The sequence below is a fragment of the Helicoverpa armigera genome, chromosome 6 (genome assembly GCF_030705265.1).
Source record: "Helicoverpa armigera isolate CAAS_96S chromosome 6, ASM3070526v1, whole genome shotgun sequence".
NCBI lineage: Eukaryota > Metazoa > Arthropoda > Insecta > Lepidoptera > Noctuidae > Helicoverpa > Helicoverpa armigera.
In genome coordinates, this window is record NC_087125.1 from 2,024,121 (window position 1) to 2,040,569 (window position 16,449).

Consider the following 16,449-nt stretch of genomic DNA (forward strand, 5'->3'; position numbering starts at 1 on the left):
GACCTCTTCAACCCTGGGCAAGACAATACTCTTAGGTAAGACTGGTTCAGACCTGCTAGCTTCTGACTAAACTTAATCACTGCCAAAAACGTTCAATGACAGCTTAAAGAATTTTAAATAATGGATTAAAAAAATATATTAATAGTATTCTCAAGGATACAGATTTTTATGGCTATATGGTTAATTCCTACATAAGAAGCGAAAATATAAAATGCAACTAGCATATATTTTCAAGATATTTCTTGCTAGAACCTTTTTGCAAATACTTTTTTAATACAAAAAAAAAACTTTGAATACATTTTCGAAATCCGGAAGCAGCATCTTTTAGTTCAACCTTAAGTTTTGAAAAAATAAAAAACTGCTGAAATGTGAACAATGCTCGCAACTACTTTATCATACATAGCATGTTTTATGTGCAAATAGCCAATGCGTTGATATATTTGAAAACATTAAATTTTATTATCAAAGAATGCAGTTTAAAAATCGATGTGGTCGCATTGTCTCATTTATTATTTTTAATAGGTACTTATTGTTATCTAGTTTTATGTCTTTAATAATACGATGCCTAAGTTCACAGTTTTTGGATAGCGGTAATTTTACCAAATTGGTTCAAACCACTGTAGTGCTTTAACCTAAACCAATAATTGATTTTAAAGAGTAATTTTTAGTTCTTATTATTAGGGACTCTTATTAATCTTTAAAATACTCACTATGAAAATCTAGATTTAATTGTTAAAAGGGTTAACTAGTAAATAAAAAAGCAAATATATTTATCGATTTTAGATTAACTATGGTTGCTTCTACTAGTTTAAATGTTTCGGAAAGCACGTTAAATCCCATTAAATGCCATTAGTTAATCAGAAACCGGGTAATCAGTCTCATTTCAGCTGCCAGGGTTACTGGATTGAGAAGATCAGTTACTTACAGGTACGGGTCAATTTTATATGGCATTTCTTTAACAGAACAGTAGTATTTTTGGGCAGCATATGAAAAAAAAACTTCTTTGTTGCTGCCACACTGTGCTGAGAACGTGATCCTCATTCCTCTGCATGATATTCCCATATCCGACTGCCGGTGACCGTCTCCAGAATATATAATTATTCTCATTCAACCACAAACGAACAGACAAATTAAATAGGGTATAATGTACCTACAGAGTCACCTTCGCATTCATAACATTAGCGATAACCCACAAGTTACATTATTTACAGTCATGTAAATCCTCAACATACCCAGCATTTATGCCATTTCACATAGGCACAGCATTTTTTTGCTTAGTATAAAAAGCCCACAGCCTGTTCCTAAGACCAGAATCGTAGGTTCTACCAAACAATCATGTCGAAGTTACTTTTACTACTCGCGTGTTTAGTGACATTGGCAGCTTCCAAGTCTTCTATTTACTACCATCTAGAAGATGCTGCACAACATTTTGAGAAATTCATAAAAGAAAATGAAAAGGTATATTCCAGTAACGAGGAGAAGGCAAAAAGATTCGAAATATTTAAAGAAAACTTGAAAGAGATCAACAAAATGAATCAAGAGACTGAGCACGCTAAATTCGGTAAGACCTCTTTTTTTTGCTGTACTTAGGCTGTCATGTGGTCTATAAAAATTTGCCTCGTTGGTCTAGCTGTCGCAAGCGCGGCTGCTGAGCACGAGGTCTCGGGTTCGATTCCTGGGTCGGGCCGAATCGCTTTGTGGGCTTAAGAAAACTTTCACAAAGCAGCCCGGAGCCTGGAAGTTGGTGATTGATTCACCCGTGCATCGGAGCACGTTAATGTCGGTCCTGCGCCTGATTTCTCTCCGGTCGTGTCGGATTGCCGTCCCATCGGGCTATGAGAGTAAAAGGAATAGTGAGTGCACATGTGTCTGCGAAAATGCTTGTGCACTATAATATGTCCTGCGCAGCTGGCTGATCTCGTTATATGAGAACAACCGCCGTGGCCGAAATCGGCCGTGGACGCCATTATAAAAATTTTATCAAAAAAATTACATATTTTATTGCAGGAATAACACAATTCACGGATTTAACTCTGGAAGAGTTTGATGACGTCGTCAGATGTGTGCCAGTAAACGTTACTGATGTAGGCGACTCGTGCAATGTGGTTGGTGATGGTCAGCTGGCGAGGGTCCAAGCTCCGGAGGCTTTTGACTGGCGCGACCAGAACGTCGTCTCACCGGTTAAGAATCAAAATACTTGCGGATCATGTTATGCTTTTAGTGCTACGGGTGAGAAAGGAATTTTTCAATAAAAATGATACAAAGACTAACGAATGGCGTGCGCAGGCGTAGGCGGAAAGAAACTCGAACGCGCGTCCAAATTCGAGTCGATTTCATAGAATGCGTGCCATTTTTAAACCACCTAAACGCTGTACGGTTAACTGCTGTTATTCATGTTTCATATGTTACAGGAAACATCGAGAGTCAATATGCAATTAAGTATCAGACAATCATGGATTTATCTGAACAACAAATTATTGACTGTGATACCGGATCCATTGGTTGTAACGGCGGATACGCGACATCAGCCTTTAGGTAATTTTTTATCAACTGACTGACAATATTAAGATCCTATTAGTTTTACAATTAACTTTACTATTTACTATATCTCAATAACTGTTTTAGTGTGAAAAATTATGGCATTTTTATTTTTACTAATCTAGTGACGATAGACTTTCACGCAGCCACCAACGACATGGATTGTCAAGACCATTAGAAATGGAATAGCCATAATACGAGTACAGCAGAAACAACGAAAGGAGATTTCTGTCAGACAGAAATATGGGAATTTATATTGTAATCTTAACTACACTTTTCTTGTTCCTAGTACTGTTATAGCACAAGGTGGCATTGAGTCAGAAGAAAGCTATCCTTATATGAATCAGCAGACAGAGTGCCAGTTCGACGCTCAGAAGGTCCAAGTCAAGCTAAGTGGCTGCACCAAATATACCACCACATCGCAAGAGAGATTGAAAGAAATACTCTACACAAATGGGCCTCTATCTATTGGTAAATTCTTCAGATATTTTTCCTGTACAACATGAAAAAACTGTTTTAACTTAGCAGAGACTATATAAACATATATTTTTATTACTATAGCTGTCAAGTCCGACGCCTTACAAAAATATGACGGTGGAGTGATTCCAGATAGCCTTTGCAATAGTGGAGATGTAAATCATGCCGTATTATTAGTGGGTTACGGAACAGGCAAGTTTATATAATTCAATATTATGGAAGGTACTTATATGCTTCTTGGAAATTCTATATTTTAATATAGTAACCTCAGGATAAAAGCACCTACCACTGCTACTTCTCCGTCACCCAGAGGTAGACTGTGTAATACAAAATTTGCGCAACGTATTAAATAAATACAAAATAAAAGGACTATATTGGTCCAAATCGACTCAGTCGTTTTGTCGTAAATGGGCCAGACTTTGGTCATAATGAATAATTATCATGTTACAGACGAAAAAGGTATGAAATACTGGATTGCCAAGAATTCATGGGGGACGGGAATACACACCGAAAACGGCTACTTTAGATTCGAACGCGGGGAGGGCTTGGACTCCTGCGGTATCTTTAATCAACATTTGTCCTCTTCCATAGTTGCGTGATGAGGTACGACACACGACGTAAATACCACGATTTATTCAATTTTATGTTTTTCTGTAATAATCTTATTAAATAACTTGAGCAATTTAAGAATGTTTTTATTTTTGGTTTGCTTTCATAACTTGATCATCTGCACTTTGCTATTCTTTACAATTTTCTCTTGTATTGTCGAAGTTATGATGGCTACTAATTTGACAACAATAATGTGGGCTAGACAGACACTTCAAATTACTTTAAGATCCACTTCGAGTAACTTTTTTTTGCCAATCTATGGTATGCCAGAGTTACGACAAAGCTTTTAATGGTCATCACTTTGATCACCGTTTACGTCGAGGATGGAAACCCTCTCCTCCATATTCATCTGTTGTAGTGTGGGAAAATTGTATCTTCATTATTGTCCTATTCTACGTCAGATGCTGTCAGGTGGTTTGAGAATGACATCTGAGCCTATAGGGTGATTAAACCTGCAGCTCACGCAATGAGAAAGAATCATCGTCCTGCCAATATGTAATAGCTTGAAGGTAGCACCTTAGGCTCTAGCTAGATTATCCTTCCGACACATATAAATTGGTTCATTAGTTTTGGTGTTAAGGCGAGGAAGTGGTCAACAATAATTCCATAACCGGCACGCGCATCTAAGGCGCCAAAAGGGGTCGGAGCGTCTGAGCGGGGCGAGGATAACAATACGCGCGCTAGCTTATAACTAAAAGTCGTAAGCGACAAAATGGTTTTGTAATTTTATTATTTAGAAATGATAATTTGATAAAAAATCCTACTACAATTTTAAAGAGTATGTATATACTCAACTACTAAAAAAGTTAAGAGGCTTTAATCGGTCCCGTTTGCCCATAATATGTGAATCTCTTTTTAAAAAGAGGTATGTTTGATATATTTTTCTCTGTTATAAAAGTTACCTAATCATGTTTCTACAACTAACAAAATAAGGTTTATATCATGAACTTTCAGGTAACCAAGTTGTATTTTGATCCGTTTTGTATTTACTGAGAAAAATTGACATCCTTGGCGCCAAAAATTCCAATTCGTCCTCTTAAAGCGCAACAGAGTTACTTTCGCCTTTCGCATTTATAATGTTAAGAAAGGACAGTAAAGAAGCACATAGGGATACTTTATAAGTTATCGTGTAAAGTCTACACTATCTGAAATACTATGTACATAAATGAAGACTAGATATATGTATGGATATCAAACAAATTCATCAACTCCTGAGCCTTTTCCTAACTATATTGGGGTCGGATTACAGTCTCCCCGGACGCGACTGAGTACCAGTTGTTTTACAAGGAGCAACTGCCTATGTGACCACTGGTGTCAGACTTATTCGTTTCTGACTACCCGGAACGACTGCCAAGGACGTTTAATGACAGCCGGGTCCTACAGTTTGACGTGCCATGAGAAACGCAGTCATTGGTGTCCAAGATATACTTAGAAAGTACATACAAGACCTTGAAAAGTTGCATTGGTACTTGCCTGACCTAGAATTGAACCCACACCCTCATACTCGAGAGGTTAGCTACCCACTAGGCCACCACGACTGTATATTGTACTAGCCGTTTTCCCGCGGTTTTATCCGCGTCCCGTGGTAACTACTGCCTGTACCGGGATAAAATATAGCCTATGTTACTCGTGGATAATGTAGCTTTCGAATGGTGAAAGAATTTTTTAAAACGGTCCAGTAGTTTTTGAGCCTATTCATTACAAACAAACAAACAAAGCTTTCCTCTTTATAATATTAGTATAGATAGTATAGATAACCTGTAGGACGTAGGTATATGATCCCAAAAACTCTTTCTGTGTCATGTTCATGTATTATTCCAGTAATAATCATGTAAGTAGACGACAGACGACATGAATCTACCAAAATTTCTACAATAAAATTCCAGCCTTATCACAATAGTGGAAGGATAATGTTCGATAGGTAAAATTCGGCTAGTTTTGACCAGGTGGCGTCTGTACTTAGTAAACTAGATAGTACTAATTGCTTTGTCTGAATACCTCTGTATCATGGTGCCATGCCAACAGCTTCTACAGTAAACATAAATCTTTTGACCCTTCTAAAGTCTTTTGACCCGTCCTACAGCCAGTTTCTTCATCAAAAGTAAAAACAGAAGTAATGTCATAAAGTAAAAGTAACGGTCAAAATCGTTCTTTCAAGGCTAAAGTGACAGCAAAACTATTAGTTAAAATCGAATTTGACCGTTACTTTTACTTTATGACATTACTTTGGCTTTTACTTTTGATGAAGAAACTGGCTGTCAATCATTAGTTTCGTATATACATTAGTATAGATAAACAGCATGATCACTATTCTCGTTCATATAAGTTTTTCAATCTCATCTATTCCTCGATGTCACCACTGTTATATCGTTTGTTTGTTTCATAAACCGTTCCAAGAGTAGCCCGACGTCTTTGAGTTCGTTCAGAGTTACTGCAACAGCAATTGTAAATATAAAACATATTACAAGTGTCGACAGTAGCATTATCAACGAAATATGTGCATTTGGTTTAAAAGTTTCCAGTTTATCGCAAACTCTGCACTTCATACCAAAATACTTCAGCTACCATAAAATTAAAACTATTTACGTAAGAACGCACAAACAATGTTCTTGAAGCGAAATTTTTTCCATAAAACAAATTATGCGAAAAATATTTAAGGTAATTTTGAACACTTTAAATTCTTCTTTTAATTACTTTACATCCATGTATAAATAGCATTGATGTTAGTGAAAGACATACAACAGCAGTAGCAGTAATCATGGCATCTTCAGTAGTACTGCTATGTGTGAGCTGGTTTGCCCTTGCAGCCGCTGGCACAGCTCCTCCGTACAACTTGGCAGACGCTGAGCATCACTTCGAGAACTTCATACAGAAACACGGCAAGACCTATGCAAGCGAACACGAGAAACAAGCCAGTTTCCAAGTGTTCAAACAAAACTTGCATAAAATTAATAAAATGAATGCAGAAAGCGATCACGCCGTCTTCGGTATGTACTTTTTTTCTAACTAGGATATAAGCTCCTATTCAATCAATTCTAAATAAAATTAAATTGATTTAAGCTATGTATGGCAGATTCACGTTCTTAGCCATTTGTGAGTCATTTTTTAATAAAAAATGCAATACTATACTATAGTATGGGAGACTATGTTTGTTGAAGGTATATTTCGTTTTCAGGTATAACACAGTTCGCGGATCTGACCGATGAAGAATTTCATATTAGGCACGGTTGTCTGGCATCGTCAGAGCAATATGACGATAAACCATGCACGATAATCACTGATGAAGATATAGACTATAACGATGCGCCGGATTCGTTCGACTGGCGCGACCAAAACGTTGTCACACCAGCGAAGAACCAAGGCGGTTGTGGAAGTTGTTATGCCTTTAGTACAACTGGTAAGGTCATTCAGAAATTCATCCTTTAGTCCAATATTTTCGCTCACATTTAGTACCTACCTGACGAACTTGTCCTAAAGAAATGGAAGCTATAATATGTTTGAGAAAATCACATGATTACGTATCTGTGAGCGGTATCTATGTGTGCGTGGTTCGAGTGCACTTTGTAAGCAGCTTGGCTCCTGTATGTAGATACTTATTTTCTGGTTTGGAAGCTGAAATTATTGCAGCCTTTTCACGTTGGTTCCTAGCGACACCAATTGATTCGTACGGATGATATCGTCCGGTTTTTCCACTGGGATATATGATATATTATAATGTGAAAAGGCTGTTATACTGAAAAACATTTTGGTAACCTACTAAACTTGACTTTAAATTATATTATAGGTAACATCGAGGGTCAGTACGCAATCAAATACAAACAATTGTTAAGCTTATCTGAACAGCAAATTGTGGACTGCGATGATAAAAATAATGGATGTGGGGGTGGAGCAATGGCTGTTGCTTTTCGGTAATTATTATTTTAAGTTTTTCTCCAAGTACCCTTTTGTCAATTTCAAAAACAACCAGAAACCCTAAGAGGATCACTTGTCTGTCTGTAAAGTCCAGTGTAACATCAAGTTCGTTTAAGTTATCTGAATAAACTTGAAGCAATAAAACTTAGAAGTATTTGAATTTGATCAGGTCCCTGATCGACGTAGGTGGTTCTGAACTCGAGGGGGATTACCCATACGTAGGATACGAAGCAGACTGCGAATTCGACGGAAGCAAAGTGAAGGTCAAGTTATCAGATTGTCGCAGTTACCACCTTAAGTCTCAAGAGAAGGTCAAACAGTTGCTGTACCACACCGGACCTATTTCCATTGGTAACTTTCTATATCTTCTTATCTATACTAATATTATAAAGCTAAAAAGTTTGTTTGTTTGTTTGAACGCGCTAATCTCAGGAACTACTGATCCGATTTGAAAATTTATTTCAGTGTTAGATAGCCCATTTATCGAGGAAGGCTATAGGCTACTTTTTATCCCGGTACGGGAAGTAGTTCCCACGGGATGCGGGTGAAACCGCTGGTCTTGAATAAAATTTATTAACCAAACGGTTGTTAATAGTATTGCCTTAACCGGTGAAAAAAATCCGTTACGATACCGATGGTCACCTACACACGGAGCAACTGTGGTAACCATGTCTTAATATTTGATCGATCTAATACATCTAATGTTAAGGCTTCCAACCCACGTCAGACTTTTTGTACGACAGATAATCGGGCCGATTTTTAGAAGGACATTCTGACAAAGATTTTCTGAACTACGTTTTGTAGGACGTTTGTGTTGCACTACTGCTTTCAGTTTCTATTTTTCTCCTACAAAAAATCGTAATCCACCAATCCTAAGATGATCACTGCATTATTACTTGTTTGTTTTTCTGTATTTAGCTATCCAAGGAGGTGGCGTTCAACATTATAATGGGGGAATAATTTCTGATAAAAGATGCAACCGTGGGCCGATTGACCATGGAGTCCTGCTCGTGGGATATGGATCAGGTATGAATATCTTACTTATATAAAGACAGAAAAAGCGACTTTGTTTTAGACTATGTAGTGATAATCAGAATTTTCAACAACAACGCTCGATTTTTCTTCATAAGTTGTAATTAATCTTTGACTTCATGTTTATTTGTAATCTTTCTTTCCCTCCCCACTCCACATATAAAATGTAATGCGTATGCTGTAGACATTGCGACACCGGCTTTCATTCCTCGATTGTCCTGTTTAAAACACCTTCAACATCTTGCAAAAGGTTTGACACCTTCTGATGCACTAAAAAGCAAATTCATAATAAGCCATTATTTCGTTTTAAAAAGAGTAACCATGGAGTTTCTTGCCCGTTCTTCTCCATAGGAAGCTACTTTTGGAATGGGCAACTAGAATCAAACTTAGTTATAATTTTGACGTTCATAAGTGCTTGTAAAGGCCTAAATGAAATAAATGATTTGACTTTTTTTTGACTTTGACAGAAAATGGATCGGATTACTGGATTGTCAAAAATTCTTGGGGTGAAGGATATGGAGAAGGAGGCTACTTCAGGATGCAACGAGGGGAAGGTCATCTTTCCTGTAGCATGATGAAGAATCAGTTCATGGCGTCCTCAATCGTCGCCTAAATTGTATTCTTTATATCTTTCTGTATTTTTATCACTGTATCAGATCTTTCTTCTATGGGTAAAGCATATTGCAACGTTGGTGAATTTCTAAGCGATGAATTTTATGATTTACTTATGTGAATTTATTCTAGCTTACTTATTAAACTTTTCGGAATTTTTATATATTTCAAAATTCGCTTCTGTTTGAGGCTAAACATGACTGGACTGTTTAAAACCTAATATTATCTTGCATGCTGATTGTATTACAATAGCATGTACACTCATGTTTAGAGAAATAAATGTTTTCAATTATTATGTAACTGTTGTTTTTATCTCTTTTTATTTATTTCAATCTACCTCTACATTTGCTTGCACATTTTGCATGGTAACCTGACGATCTCTGACGATGGATATTGTAGAAGAGCCCTAGAAGGGATTTTATTAACTGGACCACGTTATTATTATTATTACTAGCGTATAATGTCCCACTGCTGTGCAAAGGCCTCCCTATCTCGCTTCCACAGTTCTCGATCCCTCGATCGAGTCCACTAGTCCCGACAGTAGGCGTCCAGTTCGTCACGCCATCTCTTCCGGGGCCTACCCCGCATGCAGTGTCCATCCTGGATGAACCACATTATATTACCAAAAACAATCATGTTGAATGCCTCCATGAAATTATGAATTGTTTTGTTTATACAAACACATAAGTAGGTACGCGAGTTTAAATTACCCCAGCAGATAAGTAAAACAACTGAAGAACGTTAAGGGTCAGGTGGTGTTCGACATTCCTTCAAGTTTCTGATAACTCAAATAGGCCGGTTTTATCTAATAAATATAAGAAGACTGAAGGATTAATGCGGCATGTAAATGTAACTTTTTATTTTTTCTTCCTTTAAGTATTGAGCGTTAATAAACAAATGTGTACAATATTCAGTTAAAAAAGCATTGAAAAACCCACTTGGGATTTAAGATAATGCTTACATACATAAACATATCAATACCTAATTTAAAGATAAAAATACAATAGGTATTCTATTGCTAACAGAACTGAAGTAAGTAATGACTAACATATAAAGTATAATTATTAACTATAAAATTGGGTAAATCATTACATTTTGTGATCATATTTTTGATAAAAAATAAGAACTAACTAGTAGGTAATAACTAGTAGATAGGAATGAATTACCACCTACAGGCAGAAATAACCAACGGCCGACCTGCGAGTGAAAACGGCTTTTAGCTACTTATCCAATGATGCCGAAAAGTAGGTGTTTTAAATAATTAGTCGTTCTTGTATTGTTTTATAACTTAAGTATCATAATATATTGCAGGTATCCAAGCAGACCCCCTTTTCCAATATGTTGAAGGAATAATAATGGACGACAGATCTGACTTAGGTGCGACGATAGGATGGTGTTCCATGTCTCCATGAGTAGTGGCATGATAAATTGGGATTTGTGAAAATTTTCTTATGCTGAAGTTTTATTTTTAAAAAATATTGAAATCCAAAATCTAGGTCTGCCTAACCACGCCTTCTCAGTTGGTGCATATTCATTAGGTATTTGTCAAATTACTTCATAGAACAAAATTAAAGTCAAATAATTTATTAATTTACGCATTTACAAGCACTTATGAACGTCAAAAATATAAATAAGTTTGATTCTAGTTGCCCATTCCAAACAAAGTTTTAAATACAGAGAAATGGCACCGACTAAGTACTGCATCGTCAAAAACCCCCTTGCGCGAGTCCGACTCGCACTTGGCCGGTTTTTTATTCCTAAAATCAAATCAACAAAAGAACGATCAAATCTTTCCTCTTTATATATAAGTATATGTATATCCTACGTACCACCTATAACTAAGAATGTTTAGAGGAAATTATTGAATTTAGAGCCTAACAGCGCTTTCACTCACTTCAGCTTTTCCGAGCGCCAATGTTAGGTATCACCTCCATTCCACCTTCATGATAGTTTTTGGATACCCACAAGGCGATTTCAGTAGACCAATGGTCCACTGATCTATAGCAACAATCAAAATTTCATTGGCAGTTTTTGCAAAATATACAAATAACAAAAAAATTATGTCATGAAAACTCCAACTCAGTTTGTATCCAGCACCATATAGTAGTAAACAAGTAGTGTAAAATGTTGGCAACATAATATACTAAAAACTAGAATAAATTTTATGGGGCTTCCATACAACAAACGTGTTTTTGTTAATGTTACAAAACCTTTCGTGCCTGAAACAGACACATGCTAAGCAGGTTTTTAGTACCTAATGGTCGATATCACGTGAAGGATTTCTAAAATTCTTTAACATTCCATGCAATCAATCATGTCCGATATGAATTGTTAAATCTAGGAATTTGAAAGATTAACAGCAACCATAAAATTGGTTAGTTATCTTCAAAAATTACAAAAGTAATGTTTTGCATTCTTTCTTCGATAAGTACGAGTATATAATAACACTGTCCTATGCAAGGTATATCAAAGTATTTTTGCAAAGCAGTAGCAGTAATCATGGCATCTTCAGTAGTACTGCTATGTGTGAGCTGGTTTGCCCTCGCAGCCGCTGGCACAGCTCCACCATACAACTTGGCAGACGCTGAGCATCACTTCGATACCTTCATAGAGACACACGGCAAGGTCTATCCAAACGAGGAAGAAAAACAATACAGATTCCAAGTGTTCAAAGACAATTTGCATAAGTATAACAAAATGAATGCGGAAAGCAACCATGCAGTTTTTGGTAACTATTTATACTCTTGTTCATCATCGACCATTTTGCACTGTCCCATTGGGCACCTATACCATCATGTTAGAGAAGGAATGAGCGTTAATAGGATTTCAAACTTGAAACAAAAGAAAGAAGAACTTTAAGTCCATGTTTCCTCACGGTTTTATCCTTCATCATTTGTCAATCCATGATTTTCGGGACACACTTACTTAAATAGATTTTTAAATACATAGTTCGTATTATTTTATCACGTCATGGGACCTAAAAAGTTCAGGAGAAGTTATAAATTCATCCTCCCCTGAATAAAAATCAGGACATAGCTTAAGTTTATGCCGTCATGAGGTTACATTTGTCAATTTTTCCTTTTTTCAGGTATTACACAGTTCTCAGATTTGACATCGGAGGATTTTCATGCCAGGCATACCTGCTTCAATCCTGAGCTCCGAAGTGGTCATAATTGTGACGTAATTACTGATAATGATATAGACTATAACGATGCGCCGGAGTCGTTCGACTGGCGCGACCAAAACGTTGTCACACCAGTGAAGGACCAAGGCGGTTGTGGAAGTTGTTATGCCTTCAGTTCTATTGGTAAGTCCATTGCGATAGACTTATTTTCATAGAAAAAAGTATCAACATGGTTACAGTATTTTTTTAATTATTACTGTGTTTGTAGAGACAAATATTAACATTATTCTTAATTTTTGTTTTTCAGCTAACGTCGAAAGTATGCATGCAATCAAACGCAAAGAACTGATAGACTTGTCTGTACAACAAGTTGTGGATTGCAGTAAGGAAAATCATGGCTGTTTAGGTGGAAAAATGAGTAAAGTTTTCGGGTAATTCTATGTATTTTTCTCACCAGTTTTTTTTAATTATTATTAATTATTAACATAGCAGTTCACATTCAAAAATAATATGAATTTCTGTTAGTAAAGAACAGAAAATTATCAAACACGTCCAGAAGTTACCTCATATAAGCTCAGAATTATTTTTATTAGCAAAGATCCCTCATCATAGAAAGAAATACCTTGCGTTATATTGAAATGCTTATCATGCTAAGGATTTCCCATTGAAGTATTAACGTTACAACTCAGGTCTTAATTAGAAAGCAAGAAGTATATTAATGTTAACAGGTATCTAATGGACGTCGGAGGCAGCGAACCATTTGAAGACTATCCGTACATAGGACAACAAGGAGATTGTAAATTCGAACAAGAAAAAGTGAAGATCAAATTATCAAACTGTCACGTCTACAATCTGTCATCTCAAGAGAAGGTGAAACAATTGCTGTACCACAACGGACCCATTGTGATCGGTATATCTTTATGTATCTTCTTTCAAGTAAAAAAGAATGATTAAAATCGGTTCATGCAATCTAAAATAAGCTCAGAAAACCCAGAATACATGAAGCATCTGGTTTTTACAGTGACCCAAATTCCCGAGAGATATCGCTATACTTTGGACTACTTCTCGCTAAGATTTTTTCTGAGTTGATGGGGGCGGGATAGGCATGAGGTATAATCAGAAAACCACGGAGCCTTACCTACACTGAGTGTGGCCCTACTCGGTTTTTTATACAAAATGAGTGTAGATTAATGTGACATAGAAAGATGTTAAGAACCGCTGTAAAGTTCCTCCAGAGATTATAAAAGTGTTTGGTGATTGTTTACTAACATATTAAATGTATATTTTTCTACCATTAGGCATCAATGGAGAGGGCGTTCAACATTACCACGGTGGTATAATTTCTGATGAGCATTGTAACGTGGGTCAACTGAGTCACGGAGTGCTGCTCGTGGGATATGGATCAGGTCCGAACGATCATTACTTCTCTTTATAAGTGTATGATTGAATGAATGTCTTTTTTTTTCATTACTTGCCACTGAATGAATAAGTGGCATTGCAATTAAAATTTATCTCCACCTTTTCTGCATAATGCCTTGTTGGTCGAGTTCTCGCGGTCTCGGGTACGATTCTCGGGACGGGACGAAATCGCTTTGTGGAGTTTATAAACTTTTACAAAGCAGTCGTCTGGATGTTGGTGTTGGCACGTAAAGCCGGCGTCCCCAAGTGCTACCTAGTGGCAGTCGTTATTACAATTCCACGTTATAGGCCGTAAGGTGGATTTTACTTAGAGACACTAGATCTTGTTAGGTGAGTAACTGCGGAAGAAGAAGAAGTGTAATACACTTGATTTAAGGAAAAATATGTTGGTCTGAAGGCAGAAGGATTAGACCTCACCTTACATTATAATCACTTAGATAACGTATTCTTTTCAGAGAATGGATCCGATTATTGGATTGTTAAAAATTCTTGGGGAGACGGTTACGGAGAAAAAGGCTACTTCAGAATGGAGCGACGTGAAGGCGGATTTGCCTGTGGTATGATGAATCCGGATATGACCAGTTCAGTTGTCGCTGATTAATTAAAATCCTTCTATACTCTGAAACTTTATTAATACCATATTGTATGTAAACCAAAGAATTTCTCAGTTGGTAAATCTTTCATTATTCTTTTTTGGAGTGTCAATAAAAATTACTTATGTATTAATAACGTTTTATTATAATTATGTGCAATGAGAAGTGATCAAACTCAAAACTTTTATTAATCACTAGGTCAGCTCTCTGTAACTATGGGGATATCTGTTGGCTTGTACAAAGTTAGTCTACAACGTTCGTTTTTTTATGTTCCTTGATGTAAATAATCTTAAAAATCAACATAAATTCCACATAACCTATTTTTGTGATAACATGGTATAGCTCCATGGATTTCAGGCTGGTCTTATTAGGACCATCATAGGTCTTTCATAATGAACCCATTGGTTTTCATGGCTGTCAATTCTGGGATTTTGTTTGTATGAACATTTAGCTATCTCCTTTATTATTTTATTGGGTCCAATGAACACATTTCTTCCTATTTTATTTACGAATCAATTTGACATCTCTCAAGGATTCATATTTACTTTATCTAGACACACGGCAGTGTGTCCGCCAAGTTCGAGAAAAAAAGGCGACACACCGGCCGTGGGTTATATTACACGAACCATTTCGGGTCAAATTCGACCCCCCTATAACTCAAAATCTATTTTATTTACGCATATCAAATTTCTAGTATCTGTTGAGACCCCCTCACTTATCTAAAATACAAAATTTCATTAATATACCTATTGTAGGTCTTGAGATATTGACTTCAGAAAATCGCTATTTTTACTATACACTCACTGACTGACTGACTGATTGACTGACTCACTCATCAAAAACCTAGACCACTTCCAATGGTCGTATTGACTTGAAATTTGACATGGAGGTAGGTCTTTATGTCAAGGTAAAGGGAAAAATCTGAAAATGGCCAAGTGTGAGTCGGTTTCAAAATAATGAAGGTGTAAAATACTCAGTGTAAATTTATACCCCTAAGGAACTAAAACGAACTAAATTTATCTATATTTATATAATATATCTTCGAATGGTCGTACCGATCTGAAATTCGTTACAAAAGTTTGTATTTAGTCAAAGTAAAAATCTGAAAACGGCCAAGTGTGAGTCACTTTCGAAAATAACGAATGTGTAACTTTGATCCACGAACATAATATATGATAACATGTCATGCCAGTCAATTGGTAAATCTAGTCCATTTAGTTAATCTAGTTCATTTCTTTGTAAGAAGCATAGTGCATATTAAAAAAATCTAAAAGATAGTATAAATGAGACATTTCTTTATTTAACTAACTTCATCATAAGAAAAAAATAAAATAAACAACCTTACAAAAATAAATGAAATCCCACCCAAAACAAAAATGTGAAAGGCTGCCAAGTTCGATAATATGGAAATCCTTCGCCTACAAAAGAAGTGAGATCTGAATAAGTACCAAGTTCCATACACATACCTCAGTTAAAAATAGTTACTTTTTAATAATATTACTTGGCAAGTTTTAATAGAAAATTAAATACTTGATTCATTGCGTTTAGTAGGTTTATAACAAGGTGTGTGAAAACTTGCCAAGTAACATTATTAAAAAGTAACTATTTTTAACTGAGGTATGTGTATGAAACTTGGTACTTATTCAGATCTCACTTCTTTTGTAGGCGAAGGATTTCCATATTATCGAACTTGGCAGCCTTTCACATTTTTGTTTTGGGTGGGATATACTTTATACATTAGCAGGGACTGTCATCTTTTATATTATATTTACAATTCTACACAAAACCACGAAGAAAATAGAAACCATTCCATTTCTCGCATTTCTTCTGAATTGTATCTCTATAACCGAAGTTAACAAAGCAACAAAATCTAATATAATTTTCGATAGCAATTCAAATGATATCAAACGCATTAATATCGGGACGCCATTATGGCAACACAAAGTTTAATTTAATACACAATACATTTTCAAGTAACAAACGCTATTATTGGCTAAACATCGACCAAAGAACCCGCTCTTGTGTCAGTTTCATTTGATATTTCCATTAAATTTCAATTTCGAGTCTCATCTTGGCTCACAATGGAGGATTTGACAATGGACTCAGAACGACTGCTACTGTTGCACCTACAAT

General features: G+C 36.1%; 1 protein-coding gene across 1 annotated transcript; it reads left to right on the top strand.

Moving 5' to 3' along the window:
• The first annotated feature begins 1,292 nt into the window (after positions 1 to 1,292).
• LOC110382264 (uncharacterized) lies at positions 1,293 to 14,452 on the top strand. The gene is made up of 19 exons (XM_064035070.1): positions 1,293 to 1,561; positions 2,008 to 2,229; positions 2,412 to 2,535; positions 2,828 to 3,009; positions 3,100 to 3,207; positions 3,466 to 3,610; positions 6,340 to 6,611; positions 6,800 to 7,021; positions 7,409 to 7,532; positions 7,706 to 7,887; positions 8,455 to 8,562; positions 9,036 to 9,179; positions 10,492 to 10,557; positions 11,642 to 11,908; positions 12,269 to 12,487; positions 12,612 to 12,735; positions 13,033 to 13,214; positions 13,603 to 13,710; positions 14,179 to 14,452. Exons 1-19 carry the CDS (start codon positions 1,336 to 1,338, stop codon positions 14,322 to 14,324), a joined length of 3,171 nt encoding a protein of 1,056 aa, XP_063891140.1. The 5' UTR covers positions 1,293 to 1,335; the 3' UTR covers positions 14,325 to 14,452.
• The last annotated feature ends 1,997 nt before the right edge of the window (positions 14,453 to 16,449 follow it).